This window comes from Lynx canadensis, chromosome A1 (genome assembly GCF_007474595.2).
Source record: "Lynx canadensis isolate LIC74 chromosome A1, mLynCan4.pri.v2, whole genome shotgun sequence".
Lineage (NCBI taxonomy): Eukaryota > Metazoa > Chordata > Mammalia > Carnivora > Felidae > Lynx > Lynx canadensis.
Window position 1 is genome coordinate 134,187,219 of NC_044303.2, and position 21,244 is coordinate 134,208,462.

The 21,244-nt window shown below is 41.1% G+C and overlaps 1 protein-coding gene across 5 annotated transcripts in view; it reads left to right on the forward strand.

The window, feature by feature from the left end:
- The window catches only part of MAST4 (microtubule associated serine/threonine kinase family member 4), a 567,608-nt gene that overhangs the window by 408,298 nt on the left and 138,066 nt on the right, over positions 1-21,244 (forward strand). Inside the window, exon 1 of one of the 5 annotated variants that reach the window (XM_030322274.1) lies at positions 6,308-6,546. The exons of the other annotated variants lie outside the window; for them this stretch is intronic. Within the exon in view, the coding sequence (XP_030178134.1) occupies positions 6,509-6,546 (38 nt within the window). The 5' untranslated portion in view covers positions 6,308-6,508. Of the gene's footprint in view, positions 1-6,307; positions 6,547-21,244 lie in introns of those variants that run through there. 5 annotated transcript variants of the gene reach the window in all.

Here is a 21,244-nt window from a genome sequence, read left to right on the forward strand (position 1 = left end):
GAACTACCTTTACAAAGAGGCGTGGGGGAAGGGAAGACCAAAGAACTTGTACTCGTCTCTTCGATCCCCAGAAGCCTGATTAATCTAATTTATTGAGCATCTAATGTGTGCTGAATGTAAGGAAGTGTTCCTTCCTTCACTCAGCCAATATTCACAGCACCAATATCTTGGGCTGGGCAAGGACTATAGTGGTGAACAAGACAGAGTGCTTGGGCCTTGCAAATAAACAAGCATCTAAATAAATCAACTGTCCCATGGTGATCAGTGTTCCAAAGGCTTATAAGTAAGTGCTGAGAAGAGAGAGTAACAGTGTGGGGGGCTGCTTTAGATCATGTGGTCAGGGAGTGTCTTTTGAGGAGGCAGATACAACTGAACAGGAGACCTAAAAACCGTGAAGGAGCCATTGGTGGGAAGCATTTGGGATTGACATCTGGGAATGGCAAAGGCTCTGAGGCAGGAAACAAAGAGTCCTAGACAGGCCGTTGGGATTGTGGGTTCAGGGCACCAGGGAGGCTGGACCAGAAATAATAAGCTTGAGAGTCATCATTAGGGCCATCCGAAAAATACGGTAGATCAATCTGTGGGAGAATAAGGTTGCTCCATTTAAGGAGTGGGCAGAGATTCAGATAGGTACAGGTACAGAGACTTGGAGGAGAATCTGGAGTGTTCTCATGGAGCTCCAGTGAGGAGGACAGGCAGCAGTGTCACTGCACAGAGAGACAGCAGGAACATGTGCGTTGTGTCTGACAATGGGGAAGGCATGGGCAACCTCAGCACCAAGAGCAGAGGCAGTGACAGCGTGGGGGTGGGGCTGGGGCTGAGGCCCAGGAGCCAGGAAATAGTAGTCAAGTGAGGAATCGCAGACCATGGGTGGTAACCACTCTCTGCGGGTAGCTACCTACAGCAGTGACACATCATCGTGTCCCAGCTCCTGCACATTCACAGCCGGCCCGGCAGCTCTGTTCCCTGAATCATATCCCCTTACTCACTGTTGCTCATTTTATTGTCTGCCTCATCGCCCAAATGGGCAATGACAGTTTCCTTTTCACCACCTCTCTGGAAGCTCAGGCTCTGTCCACAGCCTTATGAGTACCTCGTCACTTACCACTCTTGCTTCACATCACAGGCTCTGAGTGCCCGAAGCTCCCTCCCCCGCCCCCACCACTTTGTCTTTTCCGGAGCTTGAGCTCTGACTCTCCCCGGAAGTGTGTTCCTCTGGAGGCTGAAACCTGGTTCACTCACTGGCTTCCTCTCATCCTCTCCATGCCTGACCTGCAGGTGTGGCCCCTCCCCGAGTCTCTGCACCCCTTTCCTCCCACTCGGAGCTCTGCCCAGGCCTGTTTCATCAGTGCTTCCTTTCATCCCTCTCCTTTCTTCAAGCTCCAGACTGTGTTCTCTGCCTGCTGGATGGGACTGCCTGTCACTGCAGGACTCACCCTTTGGTCTGCCCCTCAGGGTTAGCTCCCACATTGGTAGCATTCCTTGAGACCCTCCCTCGGTAGATCCTCCTCCCCCAACCTAATAAGGCATCCCCTTAGGGAAGAGCAGAAAGCCAAGTCCCCAGGCCAGGAACAGCCAGCAGCTGTCCGAGTGGTACCTGGGGAGATCCTGGCGGCCCCACGCCACAGCAGTCTGTGTGTCCTGTACTCTAGTAAAGTTTACCACGTACAAAGGACGTGAGCAGGAATATGCACATGTCGAAAATAACGCTTTTATTCTCTAGTGTGAAGCTTTCAATAGGAGATTGCAGACTGTTTTGCTCCTTGAATAGGAAGGTCTTTGGAGGTTGAGAGGGAGGGATAAAGAAGAGAGGAGGAAAGAAATGAGATGGGTGTGTGTGTGTGTGTGAGAGAGAGAGTGCAAAAGGAGGATTTAAAAATTAGTTCTTTAAAAATAAACCATTATAATATAGAGTCTGTGCTCCATGGGCAGGCATGGGCTATTCATTGCTAGAACTTGTCAGCACTGGGAGGAGTATATCACCAAGTTCACAGTGACAGGGTAGAACATTATATGCTTTTATGGCTTTGCTTGGTTCTCTTTACACTTAGATACTGTTACCAGAAGCCTAGGTGATGACTTTAAAACAAGAGAATCGTACACCTCAAGATGGAGAGTATCTGCCTTCTGGGCTAAGAACGGAGAGGTGCTGGGGTTAGGAAGTAACTTGAGTCCCTATGTGGAAATGGGTCCTAGAGGAGAAAACTTGGGATAGGACTCCTGCATAATTTGGGAGACTGGAAAGAGGCTGATTTCTCCAGGAGATTAAGACTGGAAGTCCCGAGTCCCCGCCTCACCCCCATACACACCCATCTTGTGTGAGTGAGCACGCACAAGCTATTTTAATCTGAGCTGTCTTTACGACATGTAACCTAGTCATTTGGGAGTGACGTCATGGTAACTGAGTAATCCCTTTGAAAGTTAAGTGGTAGAGCCAAGATATTAAAATAGTCCTGGGGCTACCTGGATGAAAGTGGGCACAGGGTGTGTATAAATCCACTTATTAGAGGCGCAATCTCTATCAGTGGAAGTCTTGAGTATATAATAGCAAACTGGGTTTTTGTGGTACGTGGGACATTGTGTAACTTGAAAGATCTCTAAATAGAAGTTCCCATGGTCGTTAACACTTAGGTTCTGGTACTTTATTTTCTTTTCCTCTGTCCTGGTAATCAGGAAAGTTCCCTTGTGGACTTGTTTGTAGATTCTGAAAATGTTGACCCGAAACCTCATTAATAGAACAAGAAGATCTGCAGGAGGTTTAACAACATTAATGGCCATTGGACATGCTTATTAGAGAAGGTAGTTATGCCAAAATCAGACTGAAACATCATATGGTGCTTTTGCTTTTTACTTACTTACTTACTTATTTATTTATAAGGCCTGAGCAGCATTTGAAGGTATAAACAGACTGGTAAGGAGATTAGACAGCCGTTAATGTTTATCTCTTAAGCTTCACATTGCTTGGGTTGTTACAGAACCCTGACACTTGCTACATTCCACTGACTTGGTGTTCTTAGATTTGTCAGTGGCTCAGATTGTGTTACAGTCTGGGATCCCTTAGGAAACAGTAATTGTAAGCAATATATAGGCAAAATCCAGATCGTGGTGTATGCTCGGCCACCTACCATTTGTGTTGTGAAGTTCTCAAGTAAGCTTTTAGCTCTTAAAGGTAAGAACCAGCTCCGTGTCCCTGGAAACTTTCTAGCGTGATGTGGCATTTCAAACTGCAGATATCTTTTGGAGATAACATATTAGTTTCTGAGTGAATCACCTGGGCAGAGGGAATGAGGAACTGATGACCCTTGCTGAGGTCTCCTAGGGTCATAGAATCAGAAAGAGAAGAAAACTGATGGATTCACCAGGGTCATTTTGCCATATGAGTATTTCCTAAAGCTGTCTTTGCTATGCTTTATTCTAATTTTAAACATTAGAGTGCATGTCGGTGTCTCAGGACCCTGACTTTGACCTTAGTGCATTTCTTTCTTGAGTCACTATTAGACTATTATCCAACTACTGCCAAACTGATTGGCTGCTAAATTTGAAGAAAATCACTGAATCCATAGCTTGCATAAAAATCACCTATGTCCCTTTAACATGCGTAGCTTTTCAAAAGCTAGATGATGGATATCTTTAAATTAGAAATCATAAGTATTAAATGTTCTATTTTTACATATACACGGAGGGGTTAAGAGGAAGAGGTATGTTTGTCATGGGAGAAACTGCCTGGTGAATAAAGTAGTCTAGGAAATAGGGTAAATGAAACCTTTGTTACTGTAAAACAATAGCCATTAAGTGACTATTATGTAATGTTATTTCTTACGGTTCATTTGGAATGGCTTGTTGATCTTGAAACTTGAGATAAAATTCCTGTAAAAATACTACTTACATTTGGCTGATCTCACAACTTCTGATACAAAATCAAAGACTTTTCCAAGTAGATTATCTCTGTTAGACACTGAGCTCTAGAGATACTGAAGCCATGTCAGATAGATTTTTTTTTTTCCCCACCTAAAGAGTAATTTTATCCACTTGGTGTTCTCCATTTGAGTACTCATCCAAATAAACACAAATATTTGCTAATCCAAAAAATGGTTCATTGTAAAATTAGCCTATGCTTGCTCAACCTCTCCAAAAGGGCACACAGGTGGCAAAACAGCTGATAGGCACACTCACCTAATTTGACAGTTTGAATGGATGGTGATGAATTTGCATTTTCCATAAAAGATACATTGGTTTTTTTCTTCTCAAATCTTTATTTAAATTCTAGTTAGTTTACAAACAGTGCAATATTGGTCTCAGGAGTAGAATTCAGTGATTCATCCCTTATATACATCACCTAGTGCTCATCACAGTAAGTGCCCTTCTTGGTACCCATCATCCATCTAGCCCATCCCCCACCCACCTCTCTCCATCAACCCTCAATTTGTTCTCTGTCTTTAAGAGTCTCTTAAGGTTTATGTCCCTCTCTTTCTCCCCTGTCCCATCTGTTCATATGTTTTGTTTCTTAAATTCCACATGAGTGAAATCTTTTGGTATTTCGTCTTTCTCTGAATGACTTATTTCACTTAACAGGGTCTATCTACATCGTTGCAAATGGCACGATTTCATTCTTTTTGATGCTTGACTAATATTCCATTGTATATATACACCACATCCTTTTTTTTTTTTTTTAAGTTTATTATTTATTTTGAGAGAGAGCGTGCATGTGAGCTGGGAGGGGCAGAGAGAGAATCCCAAGCAGGCTGTGCACTGGGGCTCAAACCAACTTACTGTGAGATCCTGATCTGAGCTAAAGTCAGATGCTCAAACCAAATGAATCACCCAGGCACCCCTCACCACATCTTCTTTATCCATTCATCAGTCAAGAGCCCATATGGGCTCTTTCCATAGTTTGGCTGTTGATAATGTTGCTATAAATTTCGGGGTGCATGTACCCCTTCGAATCCGTATTTTTGTACATTTTGGGTAAATACCTAGTAGTGTAATTGTAGGATAGTTCTATTTTGAACCTTTTGAGGAACCTACATACTGTGTTCCAGAGTGGCTATGCCAGTTTGCATTCCCACCAGCAGTGTGAGAGGGCTCCCCTTTCTCTGCATCCTCACCAATACCTTTTGTTTCTTGTATTGTTAATTTTAACCATTCTGACACATTCTTAAGCAAAGGAAGTTTTTATGTGAGATCTCAAATGGCCTCAGGGATCAATAGCAGAACTCAGAGGAAGGGGTAATTCAGGGGTGTTTTAAGTCATAGTTCTTATGGTAGATTCGCCAAAATGAGCTTCTATGCTTACAAATTATAATTTTCTATATGTTTTAGTATTGGATATTTGGGGTTAGATGTTTGGACCAGAGAGTTAATAAGGGATAATTATTGCCATTATTTTCACTGTGACCTATAAAATTTGTATATAGCATTCTTTTTCTTTTTTTCTTTTTAATTTTCTTTTCTTTTTTTATTTGAGAGAGAGAGACAGACAGAGAGCAAGCAGAGGAGGGGCAGAGAGACAGGGAGACACAGAATTGGAAGCAGGCTCCAGGCTCTGAGCTGTCAGCACAGAGCCAGACGCGAGGCTCGAACCCACAGACCACGAGATCATGACCTGAGCTAAAGTCAGCCGCCCAATTGACTGAGCCACCCAGGTGCCCCTATAGCATTCTTTTTCAATAGGTGTCTTCTCTTTCATTAATTTCAGATAAGTTAGCCTTGCAACTCTAGGATTTTTAAGGTGAGAAATTAATAGTGGTTTGTATAAGCCTTCTTAACAGGAATCCAGGCTCAAGAATTCTCTCTTCAGAACACTTCTTAGATCTTAGTGGTTTTGAGTTCATTTTACCAGCTTCCTCATTGCCAAGATGCCTTCTGGGTACATAGACTTCTCTTTTCTTTGAAATTGTGATTGATTACAAATCATTTGATGGCTTCTTAAAAGAAGCTCTTTAAATACTAGAGGTTGTGGTTTGCCTTACCTTTTAAGGACTTTAAAATTAGTCTGTCTTCTTATACCAGGCCTAGGGTGATTTGGGAGTCAGAAGGTACAGATAATTGAGCTGTTTGATATTAATGTGATACAGGCTTTTGATGTCATTCCTGGGAAATAGATTCCATGGAATGGGTTCCAGGTTTAAGGTCCATGAGGAAAAGGGTTCTGACTCTTGGCACCGATGGGCATATTCAGAAATGTTGTATTCAAGCCAGAGTAAATATGTAAGCCGTTTACACTTTCTTTCGGTTAGTAGAAGTCCCCTCTAAACACTTATTTTGGCATTAAGGAAGCTCGTCATGACCTGTTGTTCCAGAAAGATTATCGTTTTCAGTTTGAGCCAGTTTTCTAGTTCCCGTGTGAGTGGCATGCCCGGCCCAGAGCTGAAGAAAGTCAGGCTTGCTTTTCAGCTCTTCCATTCTTTTAGGTGTGTCCCACAGGCAGTGGCCTGTCGCTGTTTCTTCGGCCACTTAACAGGTTTGATTTCAGATCTATTTAAGAAACTAACATGTTTGGAGGGGATTCATGGCCCAACATTTATGGACTTTGTTGGGAAGCTCCAGGTGTGTATGTATCTTGAACTCTATGTTAAGGCCTGTTAGGCTAATGTGATTTCAGTTTTGTCTTCTTTGTTGTGTTTTTGCCTTCTTCACAGACTGGGTTCCTTAGGATGTCTCAGGGGTTTGATTGGGACGGGATAGGCCTCTGATACTCAAGGCCGTGCAGCTCCTCTTTCAATTTATTTTCTTTGGTGAATGTAGTACGAAAGAGGAGTCAAATGATTAGAAACTGGGCCAAAAGCTCAGAGCTGGGGGATTAACCTCTGAAACATGGGATGTTGTTTATATTTAAACATATTTGGAGGGGGTATTTATGATTTATGCTTCTCTGTGTGAGCCTTTTCCTGCTTTGTGGCTTGTGGGTCGCCTGAATCACCTCCTGATTCCTGATAACCTCATAGCCTAGTTTGACTACATTTGACTTCTGTGGACAGGGTCTGTGGAATCATCGCATTGCCTCATTTACTCACGTACGTACCAAATATTTGTTGAGTACCTTTTATGTGATGAGGGCTGTGGTTATCACCTGGGAACCAAAGATGCATGTGGCACGATCCTTCCTTCTGGTCCGGTTAGAAAGCAGTGTAACCGGGTAATTACAGCAGCGTGTAATAACCGGTAGGAGATGTACCAACATCAGCAAAGCAAGACAAAGAGGCAGAATATGTGTTGAGGAAGTTTGTCACCTCAGTTTTACCCTATCTATAATAATCTATTTTACAGAAGAAAAAATGGGGGCTTAACAAAATCAATTAACTGCCTGAATCTTGCCAGTAGTAAGAGGTTAATCTGGATAGAAATTTAACTGTATTCTTCTGTCTCCAATGGAGTATAACTCCAGCAACATTCTAATTATTGAAAATGATAATTGTAAAGTAAGATTCTAGCATCTCAGGTTTTATGGTACAGAATCCACCTGGCAATTTGAAGATAGGTGTGGGAATACAGAGCCCTTATAATTTTCATCTTTGCGATAGAAATGCCACCTGCTTGCTGTCTGAGGGAAGAGAGTGAAAAATAGAGGTAGGTTTTACTTTGTGTTAAAATGCCGCTTGCTGATTCCCTCTCCCATTAATGGAAACTGTATATGTATTCTCCTGTGCTTTCCTCATCTTAAAGTATCAGTCTATACTGCTATTTGACTGGGTTGGTAAAATTGAGGTTTTACTTATGGTATAGCTCCGAACGGCTGCTATCTCAGAGGCCTTTCGAATGAGTAACATTGCTGTCCCCAAGCTCACTTTTCTGAGATTTCTCTCTAAATATTATAAAATCCTGTGCGTTCACATGAATGTATGTATTAGGAACACATTTCACAATCCTTGCTGATCTTGTACATACAGTTCATTTCCTATAAGGACACAAGTTGACAATACGGTTTGAATGCCAAAAAACAAAAAAAGATCAGTTGGGATTTTAGAGATGAATTGCTTACAGGCTTCTTCCTCACTTTTTAACAATCTAATAATTGGTTTTGAATATGCTGGTGCTAACTACCTTTTTTCTTTTCTTTTCTTTTTTTTTTTAAAAAAGGGAGATGAATGGAAGGCACTCACTTAAATACATCTTTTCCTTGGGAAAGTCATTGTATTTAAAGAACTAAGAAGTAACTGCTTTGCTATGCATAAAACAATTATAAAAAAATAGAATAAGGAATCTGTAGCATGCAAAAGGCACAAATACTGTATCCGGGATTCTCTAAAAAACAGAAATCCTTCACTGGCCATCTTGTAGCTCTTATTGGTACAATATCTGAGCTGTATTTGAGGGAACGGCTCAGATACGGCTGAGGAGGGAGTGGAAGAAGCAAGTATTCCCTCCAGATGCTTTTTCACATGTTCCGTACCTTCGTTTTCACTGCCACTAACCCAGGCCTAGGCCTTCTCCAGATTGCTTGGGACTTTAGGTTGACCGCTGGTATTTACTTGCTCTAGAACAAGTCCAGGGCGATAGGTATGTTTTGTTTTGTTTTAATTAGGTTTATTGAGATCCAGTTTAGAGACAGTAAAGCCATTCCTTTCAGGTTTGTGGTTCCATGAATTTTGACAGACACAGTCCTGTGACCACCACCACACTTTTCCATACCCTCAAAAAGTTGTAGGTGTTTTTTAATTGTTTGATACTGCTCATATTGGATTAGAATAAGGTATTTTGTTTTTCTCACCCCTTCCTTCCCTTTTTAAAAACTTAGTTTCCATATTTTATTTTATTTATTTTTTTTTTAATTTTTTTTTTCAACGTTTATTTATTTTTGGGACAGAGAGAGACAGAGCATGAACGGGGGAGGGGCAGAGAGAGAGGGAGACACAGAATCGGAAACAGGCTCCAGGCTCTGAGCCATCAGCCCAGAGCCTGACGCGGGGCTCGAACTCACGGACCGCGAGATCATGACCTGGCTGAAGTCGGACGCTTAACCGACTGCGCCACCCAGGCGCCCCAGTTTCCGTATTTTATTAAGACTATAGGTTCTTTTTTCCCTGATGTCCTTTTTCTATTCTAGGATCCCAGCCAAGATACAGTGTTACATTATGTCACCCTTTTCAAAAATCATTTTGATGAGGAAGATGATTAACACAGAGTTTGATGACTTGGTTAATAATATTCAGGAGGTACCAGGAAAATGCATCATGAGATCCCTGAGAGGAAAGCATAAACTACCGAAATCGTGGTACATGATTAATGTATAATAGCCCCTTGATCCTACAAAGGTGAAGAAGTTGTAAGAAACCAGATTAACTATTTCCTGCTGGTCAGATTGTTTGTTTAAAACAATCTGGAGGTGTTTATTGGGCCATGAGATGGAAGGTATATAGTTTAAGACATAAATTATGAATGTTGGAAAATAAATACAGACATCCAAAAGGAATCTTGGAGTTTTTCAATGCAAGTGACAGCAAAACAAAACATACATTTTATAAAAGGTAAACTCAAGATACTTTAATTGCTTTGTAAAATAATTTATTGCTTCTTACCGGTATTTTTAATTTTTGAGAGAGAGAGACAGACTGGTGTGAGCAGGAGAGGGGCAGAGAGAGAGGGAGACACAGAATCCAATGCAGAATCTAGGCTCCGAGCTGTCAGCACAGAGCCCAACGCAGGGCTCAAACTCCTGGACCACATGATCGTGACCTGAGCTGAAGTCAAACACCTAACCAACTGAGCCACCCAGGCACCCTTAACTAAAGAACAATTTTAGTCTCAGTGGAATGTAGATAGCTTTTAAGGTGAAACGTGAACATAATGCATGCTGACGACAGATAATGGAGAAAATACCAACAACTGTAGAGTCAAAAAATTTCCCCAGATTCTAGTACTCAAATATTCCCAGTATTAAAAATATGCAGTTATCATTCCAAGTTTTCTTTTCCGAGTGCACGTGTATATACCACAAAATTCGTATTTTGTATCTCCTCTTTTATGAGGTGATTATTTTCCCTTAAAGACATTCTTTTAAATAGCCAGCTTTGGGGTGCCTGGGTGGCTCAGTCGGTTAAGCGTCTGACTTCAGCTCATGTCACGATCTCGCGGTCTGTGAGTTCGAGCCCCGTGTCGGGCTCTGGGCTGATGGCTCAGAGCCTGGAGCCTACTTCCAATTCTGTGTCTCTCTCTCTCTGCCCCTCCCCTGTTCATGCTCTGTCTCTCTCTGTCTCAAAAATAAATAAACATTAAAATAAGTAAATAAACAGCCAGCTGTACAGTGGTATAATATCCAGAAAATTTGAAAAATACCTCTAACGTACAAGAAGGTACATAGGAATTATCTATGAAGTTGTGCGGAAGCATGAAAACCATTGTCTGAAAGCCACTGAGCCAAGGCACAGCCTTACCATACGTGGGAGTGTCCATGGCCAGCTCCCTGGTGTGCAGAGTGAGGCCCAGGCCACTGACACCAGTGACGTCACCTTAGATGGTCTCACATTTTAGGTCCTGTTTTTCTCCACTTGTATTCAGACCTCTCTTGAAATGTTCCCTTTAAAAATACTAATGCTAACTCCGAAAGATTCCAATTACCATCTCCCCACAGGCTTAAATGTTAAACCTCAAGATCTAAACTTTATCCCTTATGGATGTGAGCAGGCTCGCCAGATGGCAGGCCAATTAATATATTTTTGCAAGGTGTAGAAATGTTTTTTCTCCATAGGGGAACAATGAATCCATCTGTTCCACATCTTCCTTTCCCCTCTGTCCTTTGGGGAAAATCATCATTTAATTTTCAGAAATAATTGTGCAACTCTCTAAGTGCTACTTTTGCTTTTTAAGGGAGATAGTTTTAATAATTGAAACTTTTTCTTACTGTGAGAATTTAAAGAGGCCTATGTCATGGATTAAGACATGTGGCCATCTGAGTTTCATCCAGGTTATTATTTCCTTTTTGATTGTTGGGCCTACAGAATTGTGTTGAAAAACTCATTCAGGGAAGGTGTCACTTGGAAAAGGCTTTAAGAAACATGTAGTCAGACCCCATTATTGTAAGATGACAAAACTGACGTTCAGGTACAAAACTTTGAAGCTGGTCAGCAAGTTGGAACCTGGATGGTCTTGGATCCTGGTCTTCAGGTTCTAAACTAGGACACCTGTGGTGAAAACAGAATCTTCACCTTCTCAGGAGGCATTAAAAGAGCAAGAACTTTGAAGAAGATTCAAGTGGAAGCAGGAGTGCACACACTGTTTTTGCCTCTTCCTTGATTCCCAGGCACTAAACTGTATGCATCACTCTTAAATTTTCTTTACATACTCAAGTGGCTTTTCAGATCAGCAGGTGATGATTAACTGTTTAGTGTCTGTGTATTGCCTCCAACTCTGTAAAAGTTCCTGAAGGCCAAACACCACATCCTTTTTTTTTTTTTTTTTAAAGCACTTTTATAGTGTGCTGTCTGGGCATGAAATGAATGAATTAGGAAATATATGAGTATCACTGGTAGTGTTTTACAGAGTTCTCTCTGGGAGTGTTACAGTTCTAGGAGAGTGACTACAGTATAGCTTTGTGATTATCTGACACATCATAGTACAGAATTTGGTTCCTTTTCCCTTCTGGTATAAAGACGTTCGGTATTGAATATTTCAGAAGCTTCTTTTGGGAGGAGTGCTTCATCTACATCCCTGTTTTACCAGCATTGATGATGTCTGCCATAATGTGTCATAGGTGGGCATAGATCGATTAATGTTAAGCTAGAGCAAGGATTTAGACTCATCTTTTTTTTTTTCTTTCACATTGACTTCCTTATCTGTTTTCAACCTAAGAGAACCCTTCACATGGAAACAATTTACACTTTGGCTTTAGACATACCTTGGTTGGAATTCTGACTGTAACAATCTGGACGTGTAGCAGGCAGGTCACCTTGCTTTGGATACATGGTTTCCTCATCCTTAACTAGGAAAAATAATCAGCACACTTTTTGTGCCTCATATAAAGTGAATTATGAAGCACTTAGGTCAGGGCTCTGTAGACAAACTACAGCCTACAGGCCCAGTCTGGCCCACTGCCTGTCTTTGCACATAAAGCTGTATTACAACTCATCCACATCAGTTCGTTTAGGTACTAACTATGGCTGCTGGTGCTACAGTAGCAGAATCCAGTAGTTGTAACATGAGACTCTGGCCTGCAAAGCTGAAAAATGTATATACTCTGGTCCTGTGTGGAGGATTTTGCCCACCCAGAACCTCCAGCAGGGGCTAGCGCTTGTAGGCACTCGGTCCATGTTAATCCTCCCATACCTTTAGTCTTCCCATTATTGTTTCAAGTTCCTTCTTTCTCTTTAGGCGCTCTGTAAAGAAAGATAGTTCCGGTGTGGCCTTCTCAAATAACATTCCTTCCAAAGCCCCTCTCCACCTCTGTAGTATGGCCAAAGCCTCAAGCCGTGACACAGGACAGAACACGCTGAGAGAGGTATCGACACAACTCCCACACCCTGATGTATAGCCTGTCTGGACTTGAATTGGGTATTGAGCATGTTGCAGGAATAGAAATTGCTCTAATCTAAGAGTAAATAAATACAGGCATTCTATGTACATGGCAACATGTCTCTATTTAGTATTTCTTACTCTCTTACTAGGAGTGTCCAATGTATACTTCTTCAAAACCTTCCCAGTAGAACCCCTAAAACTGGAATTTTTTTCACTTCTAAAAACAATCAAAAATTGCTACAAATTATAAATACCATGTTTAGTGCAGGACCTCCTGAAACCCTAAAGCAAGAGTTTTCTGACTGACCTCACTCTGAGCCATTGAAAAGAGGAAGTTCTCAAAGGAGCGATTAGATTTTTTTGTTGTTGGTTTATTTTGTTTTGTATTTAAGCAAAATGAACTTGGAGTTCTCAGCAATTTTGATTAGGGACGCCCTGGTGTCTAGTAGAAAACTAAGATGGGGAAAAGACTGGTAGAATGTGCCCAACAAGGATTTCATGATTGATGGGTACATGCCAACTCCCACACACGGTAGAGAGAAACATGGCCGGGTTGGGGGGGGGGGCACATCTGAGAGCTGTTAAGGGCAATTATGCATGCTTGTTATTTTTTATTTTTAAAATGTATTAGGAAAAGTCTTTTTCAGAATAATGAAGGGTTCCCCCCCCCCGTATTTTAACATTATCTGTGTCTCTAAAAAAAAATAACGTGAAGAGATGTTAAGAGCATTACCCAAAATTCTGTAAAGTCCTTCTTGCCTCTCTTTGCTCTTCTTTCCACCACATGTCAGTGTTTCTAGTGCTTCTCTACAGCCCTGTTAGCTTTTATCCCAACATGTTATAATTCTGGGTATACTTATCTGAATTCCCAGCTGATAGTAAATGTCTTGAGGCAGAGAGTTTATGCCAGCGTGGTACCTGGCACATCATAGACAGTTGATCGAGGTTTATTGAATGAAAGCACTCCACAGTGAGCATATTCATGCATATAGGCTTTTCTGTCTTTTGGAACTATTTCCCTAGGATAAATTCCCAGAATAGAGATTTCTAAGCCAAAATGACGTGCATGTATTTATGAATCTTGATATATAATGCCAAGTAGCTTTTATGTCTACTTGAGGCTCCTTCCAAGTTTGTGACTCTCCCATTGCATGGTGTGTTATTACTAGATTGGCAGTCTGGGTGTTCCACATTTTCCCTAGCAAAAGAAATAGAAGGAGTGTATAATATCGCCGCTTTTAAGTCTGGAAGGAACACTGCATATACTTTAGGGTGAAAAGCTTCTACGAGAATGAATATCCCCTCCATGGAACTTAGGAAATGGAGGGAGGGAGGCAGCAGGGGCAAGGGATAGGATAAAAGACACTGTTACAGTGACAAAGAACTCCTGGAGTTTTATAATTGCTCTGAACTTTGGCTATATTGTTATCAGTATTTGAAGAAAGCATTTGGATGAATTTTATTTGCTTCCCCCCCTCAACACATATTAAATGTTCAAATATGAAACATTACTAAAGGCAAATTGCTGTTAATGCAAATTCCAAGGCCTGCTTTTATCAAGGTTTGAAACGTTTTGTGTAATGTTTTATGCATTTCCATCTTCATTTGATCTGATTTGTGTGCGAAATAAGATTGGATCTCTGTACTGTGACACTGGGTAACCATAGCTTTTTTTGAGTTGGATATTTTGCTCTCCCTCATTTAATGTTTGACTAGCTCATAAATTCCCAACAATAAGTAGCAGTATCTCTCTCCCTAACAGGTACAAGTATGCTGTTAATGAACACCTATAGAATCACCTAAATGCCACCTTGTAGATGGCATATAAAGTTTGTAGGGGCTAAGCTGAATAGAGCTAGGGCCATGTTCAATTAAAAATGCCCTGTCCTGGGGTGCCTGGGTGGCTCAGTCGGTTAAGTGTCCGACTCAGATTCGGCTCAGATCATGATCTCACTGTTCTTGAGTCTGAGCCACACATTTGGCTCTTGGCGCTGACCGTGTGGAGCCTGCTTGGGATTCCCTCCCTCTTTCTCTCTGGGTGCCGGTCCTGCTCTTACAAGTGTGCGTTCTCTCTCTCTTTCTCTCTCAAAATAAATAAGCCTTAAAAAAAAAAAAATGCCCAGTATGGAAATTGAGGATTCTAGTGAGTAGGAGGGTTCAACAGATGTTCTAAAGAATTTATAAGTGTTCTGTGTTATATATTCCATAATATATGATATGATATATGATGTATCTGTGTGTGTGTGTGTATGTGATATATCATGTATTTGTGGGTATGTGTATATATGATTCACCTGGCTAGGAAGTAAGCAGTGAAAAATGTGCTGGTTTTTCATCACTTCCTGAGCCTGTTGCTAGTGAAGCAAGAGTGTATTAGCACTAACCACAGCCACATGAGCATGGTAGAGGCTCTTGTTACCTTGACCGTTTGCCTTTGGAAGGACCCAACAGCCAGGACTTGTGGGAATGTGGACATGTCCCCTGCTCCTTGTGTAGTAAGTTGTGTCCTTACATTGGAGGAGTCTGTGTCCCTCAGCATCTTGCCATCAGAGCAGCATGACCTCTTTGTCATAACCACATGTGCTCCCCTAATGAACGAGGGCCATGAACGTGCAGAAACCGTGAGCCAGCCACACCTCCCTACTGACCTGGCTTGAATTAGGTTGCCCAACTGGAAAATGAGGTCTTTGAAATAAAAAGAAGTTAAGGAATAGTATCAACAAAGCACTTCTCATTTGCTAGTCTTAAAGTCGGTCTTCTTTGCTAGAGTTTGTGTTTTAATGACAGAGGTCTGAGTATGTTCCAAACAAGAGGGGTAGCAAGCTGAGTTTATCCTAATCCTTTCAGAGAATGGAAGCCATTGTTTCACATTTCCTGCCTACCTCCTTCGACTTTGCATTTTCGAGAAAAGTCTTTTGGAAGAGAGAGAATTATAATGCTCTTAAATGTCATGCCATTTGACTGTTAAAACACCGTCTCACAATAGTAGCTTCTGATGGAGAGGCAGGTTCTTGTTTGGCTTTGCAGTTGTCGTATAAATGCCTCCATGTAAATCTAGATACAGACTTTTAGCCTAAGAGACCTGTGATTTGACTTGTCCATCTACTTAGGAAAGGTAATTCATGTGACTGTAAGAAGGCTTTGTAAACGTAGAATCATTTTCAGGTTGGAAGACCCTCTACCAAATTTGATAGAAGCTTGATGCATAGGCAGTAAGCAGGTTTTCCTCCCTTAGTTGCACCTATGGATCAGTATCTCTTCTTGCTTTTTCTAGAGTTTGCATGCAATTTTCTATCATGGTCATTTATGTTCATCAGTATGAAACAATCATTGTAAATCATAGCCCTTTAGGCACATTTTTTTTTTCCTTCTGTAATACTTGAGACCATGGAATCCTATTCAGAAGAGATGAAAAAACAATACATCATTTTTTTAGTGACCCACGGAACTGACATAGGTGTGGATGGCAAGGTCTCCTTGTCTCCTTATCTTTGGGCTTCATCTTATAGTTTAATTCTTTTTTTTTTTTTAACTTTTTAAAGTTTGTTTATTTATTTATTTATTTAGAGAGAGCTAGAGACAGCATGAGCAGGGGAAGGATAGAGAGCAAGAGGGAGAAGAGAGAGAATCCCAACCAAGCCCCGCACTGTCAGGACAGAGCCTAACATGGGGCTTGATCCCACACACCGTGAGACCATGACCTGAGCTGAAATCCAGAGTCAGATGCTTACCTGACTGAGCCACCAAGGTGCCCCTCATCTTATATTTTAATTCTGAATGCAAATGAAAATGAAGCTCCCTGGGGGGTGTCTGGGTGGCTCATTCGGTTGAGTGTCCAACTTCGGCTCAGGTCATGATCTCACAGTTTGTGGTATGGGTTCGAGCCCCGCGCACGGCTCTGTGCTGACATCTCAGACCCTGGAGCCTGCTTCAGAGTCTGTGTCTCCCCCTCTCCTTGACCCTCCCATGTTCATGCTTTGTCTCTCTCTGTCTCTCAATAATAAATACATGTTAAAAAAAAAAAAAAAGTTAAAAGAAAATGAAGCTGTCTGTGAAAAAAAAAAATCAGGTTTAAAGTAGCCAGTTACCTTTATTTGTGTAAGTCCAAATATATCACGTTAAATATGGGAGGTAGAATAACTATAATATATTCTATTTTAATGTTTTTACATACAATTATTAAAAGTTATCTTCATCAGGAAGGAATGTTTATGTAATTATTATAAATTGTCAGAGTTATTACTTGAGATGTATAAGTATATTTATTACCCGCATATTTAATGATATAATTCAGATAATTAGCGTAGAGACGGCAGTTTTTTACTTTAATGTTGTACTAAGATAAATGGTTTGCCTACTGTTCACATTTATCTGTAGCACAGAACTCATCAAAATATATGGTTACTACAAAAACAAAGTCAAATATATCTGTCTTGACCAGTAGCTCATGCATAAGTGTTTTATTCTCTTTAGAGTCCTAACTGTGCCACAAAAGCAAAGTGAACTCTGGCTGGGTTCCATATCCCTGTGCACACGCACAGGTGAATGCCAGTGTATTATAAGCATCTGGAGGGGCTAATGGGACCTCTTGGTTCTCCATTTAGGGTTGGAAACTTAGACATGGTGCCAAGATGTGTCGTTGCCTCTACCCATGAAACTGCATGAAAGATGGGGGAGTTTCTTTCTAGTTTTCTTTAGGTCATTCTGCATGAAAACTACCTGTCAGAATTAAAAGTGGTAAAACTGTGCATTCTGTAAGAATGGTAAGTTTCTTCCTCATGAGAGTTTTCAGTCTCAAAGCGGTTTGCCATTTGTCAACGAGTAGAGACTTGGACGAAAGAGTTGTTTGGCTCCTAGTCTGTTTTAAGCACTTCAGATAAGAAACATCCTTATTTCCCAGAAGCCACCCCCTAGGGGATGATCTCTTATGGCTACCTCCAAGTTTAAGAAGCTCTCCCTAAAGCAGGGGAGATTTCATTTGGGGGATGAGGCTTGGGAAATGGAGTTTGGTACACTCTGCCCTACCATTGTCTGCACCTGTTTGTTCATGAATTCGGTAACTATTAGCTGAACACCTTCCCTATGTTGGGCATTGTGTTGAGAAGGCAGTGGTGAAGGAGACAGATGGTTCCTGCCATTTTGAAAGCTTGCAGTTTCATGGGGAATGTCGTGAGAGTGGGTGAAGAAGACACAAAGGTTAACAGGAACTTGCAACATTGTGTGTGATTGTGCCTCTGTGTCTACCTCTCTTAGCCCTCAAGAGGGTGGGGAGTGTGGGAATACAAAACAGTTTTGAGAGCATCCCGTGGCCATGTGACAGAAAGTGAGTTATCGGGGAAGTAAACCAGGTTGGTGACTGAGAGAGGAGCCAGCGAATGGTGGAGACTATTCCAGGCACAGAACCCTGGCAATGAGACCTGAAGAAATTGTATTAGGGTGCCAGAGGCCTGAAATTTACTCCCCTGGCGGGAGGTGCTGATGAAGGGTTTTACCTAGGGCAGTGAGTGATTAGATCCCATTTGCCCATTGGAAAGATTCCTGGCAGTGGAGGAGGAAGTGGAATGGGACAAGGAGGAGGCCAGGCTTCCAGGCCAGAGATAGTGGCAATACGACTGCCAAGTTGGTGGCAGTGAGCGTGAAGGGAGATGGAATCCACAGGACTGGATGACCAGTTGGATGATTATAGTGAGGAAGGGTGAAACCGGAAACACAGGAAACAGGACAGCAAAAGTAATAAATAATTTTGGTTTACTCCTATAGACACCCAAGTTGCAGTGTGCAGCTGACTATCGGAATGCAAGAATCTGGAACATAGGAACAAGTTCCAGGTTGAGGATTAAGAGGCATCCACATAAAGATCAATGTTTGCTTGTTTGTTTGTTTGTTTGTTTGTTTGTTGAGAGAGGAAGCATGAGCAGGGGAGGGACAGAGGGAGAGGGAAAGAATCTGAAGCGGGCTCCACACCCAGCATGGAGGCCAGTGCGGGGGCCCCATCTCACAACTGTGAGATCATGACCTGATCTGAAATCAACAGTCAGACGCTCAACCAGCTGAACCACCCAGGCACCCCACATAAGGATTAATGAATAGTGTCAAAGTTGATTACTGTTGAATATTTCTCTTCCTGGAGTCTTCAGTATTTAGGGCTGCCTAGATCCAGGGCAGAATCTTTTGTGCCTTGTGTGTTCCCAAGTGAGATGGAGGTGAGGATAGGAGATGATTTTCACATAATCTATGTAGTGAAACATATACTTAACCTTTTTCATAGGTGTGTGTGTTTTCTTTTTCTTGGGGGTTAACATTTAGGGTTTAACCATCTTTGATCACAGAATCCTCCAGCTACTGAAGTTTCATGGTACTGCTGGCATTTTCCTCACAGTTAAAAGTATATTGGGGAACCCCACCATCATGTATAGTCTGTCTCTAAGGAAAAAGAAATGAGTATGGAAAGAGATGATAGGAGTTGATTAAGACATCGGGGTTGCAGAATTCTGTGGCATAGTCATAGTGTTCTTTGTTGTTTTGTTTGTTTTACTTTTTTCACCCTCTTTTTCTTGACCAGCACAGAAAGCATTTTGTATTCAGAAGTCCTCAGTTGGGAGCGTGATTTCTGGGTCCACAAAGAGGGAAAATGAGGTGGACAGAATGGTAGTTTTAGAAGGAGAACATGTTTGCTTATGTGGGCAAAAGGGTAGGAGGAAGCGAAATAGAAATTCATTCTTGTTGAGTTGATAATCTCATGTTAATCACATCATTGAAATGGTTGGCTGTGTTTTGTACGGTCTATACAGAGTTGGTCCTAATTCATATGAAAGAAAGACTTAGACATTATTTTTATTCATTTTGAACTCTGAATTACATACTGCAGAATTTCGTGTAATAAAATCTGTTGAAGGTGAAAAAATGTAGATATGTTACAAAGTTGAAAGTCACCACAATTTCATAGTTAAATGTGAAATGTTATGTATATTTAGGAATATGTAGAGAATTAAAAATCCAAATTCCAAATTAAGTACCTATTTTTTATTACCTAAATGTTTCATATATATGTGAATAAATATCACTCTTTCACATTTTTGTAGGTCATTAACAAATAATTTCTCAGGGCAATATGATATAAAAGCTCTGTAATTAATTCAATAATTCCATGATACGATACCTCTATTCCGTATCGCATTCATTTTATGGTCTCGGGCAGTATTTGACGGTTTAAGGTTGTTTTCCTTTAAAACTGTGGCTTGAACCAGGTTAGTATGAGTGAAAACTCTGAGTTGACCATCTGATGGTTATTGGATAGCTCTTGTAAAATGACATATTCATCAGTTTGGTTTTTGGAAAGGTAACCATAACCCTAGTAGCAGAAATAGATCATCTGAGTGACATTTTAAGTCAGAAAAAAAAAAAAAAAAAGCTTTTCGTTTCTGTCATTCATCATTGCAGAGCACTCCTGAGGCAAATCAGTAAGACTCCCAGAGGTAATGTTCGGAAGAAGACCTGTTTTGTATATAGTAATGAGATTGTGGTTTTAAACCCATCCATTCTATTTTGTAGTTTTAAGTGGCTTTAGTTCAAAACATTAAAACCAGATAAGCTTTGTGTGTTTGGAGCTCCCCATGTTTTGTAAATGTTCTTTGCCTCAGCACTTTCCTATCTTGAGTCCTAGTGTCACTTTCTTACAATGTCTCATTGTGGAGAGCCTTGGGTGTGTCTCAGTGGCTATATTTTTATTTAGTATCTTGGTTCACTAGAGCATTGTGCTAAGGAGGCCAAGGTTATGAGTGTTGATTCCATCCCAGTCAACCTTTAAAGTGAAAAGTATTTTCCCTGTAGGTTCAACTGGTGCTTCAGAACTGGCTGAAAATATTTGACTATTTTTGTTCAAAGTATGGATGAGGCTGCCCCATTCATTAACTACACTGGAGAAAATAAAACTGATGTCCATCGGGTGAAATCTTTCCAAATGGGGACAGTAATTTTTTCTTGGGTGAAAGAAAGCATTTACTCTTATCTGTGGGGGAAAACACATGCATTTCAGCAGACTTGTTTTAATGTAAGTTCCAAGAGAATGGAGACCATCAGTCTTCGTAGTACTACCCCATCCTGATGTGCTCGGCATAGACAGAAATGATCAGCTCTCAACGTCTCCTGCAGCGGAGAACGCTGGGCATTTTGTGGAGTAGATGGCAGAGGGGGGTCATCTCTTCCACCTATTTAACCTGATTTATTGCCTTTGAATTTTTTAATAAGGACATATTTTAAGCTCTGTCTGGGGACTGAGAGCTCTGATCATTCATGCAGTGAACTTTGAATAAGTTGATAAGATTGGCTGGACCCTATTACCATAATGGATGGTGACTATTTGACATTTACAATGGAATGCTCCATTTGCACTAAAATAAGTGAATTTGTATTTAAAAATAATTTACCAGTTGTTTTTTTTTCCCCCTACCAGACCTAAAATAGAGGTCATTTACATTCAAAGCTAGAAAATAATAACTGCATTCGGACTTAGTGAAATTTGTTGAATACATGTTAATTCGTGCGGCCCCATTAAACCAGATTGTGTTGATCTGTTAGCTGGAGAAAGAACAGGAGTCCTCTTACTCTCATGGACCTCAACTCTAAGTTACTAGATTTTCTGAATACACAAGGATTTTTACTAAGTGCACATTGTTTGTCAGGCCTTGTGACCTTCCTGCCAACTGAACTGCTTATAGGTTAGATGGTGGTTGTCTGTGCTGTTCCAGTTTTAATTGCAACTTCTCTGGTTTGAAAACTGATTTGTGTAGCTCTTCCT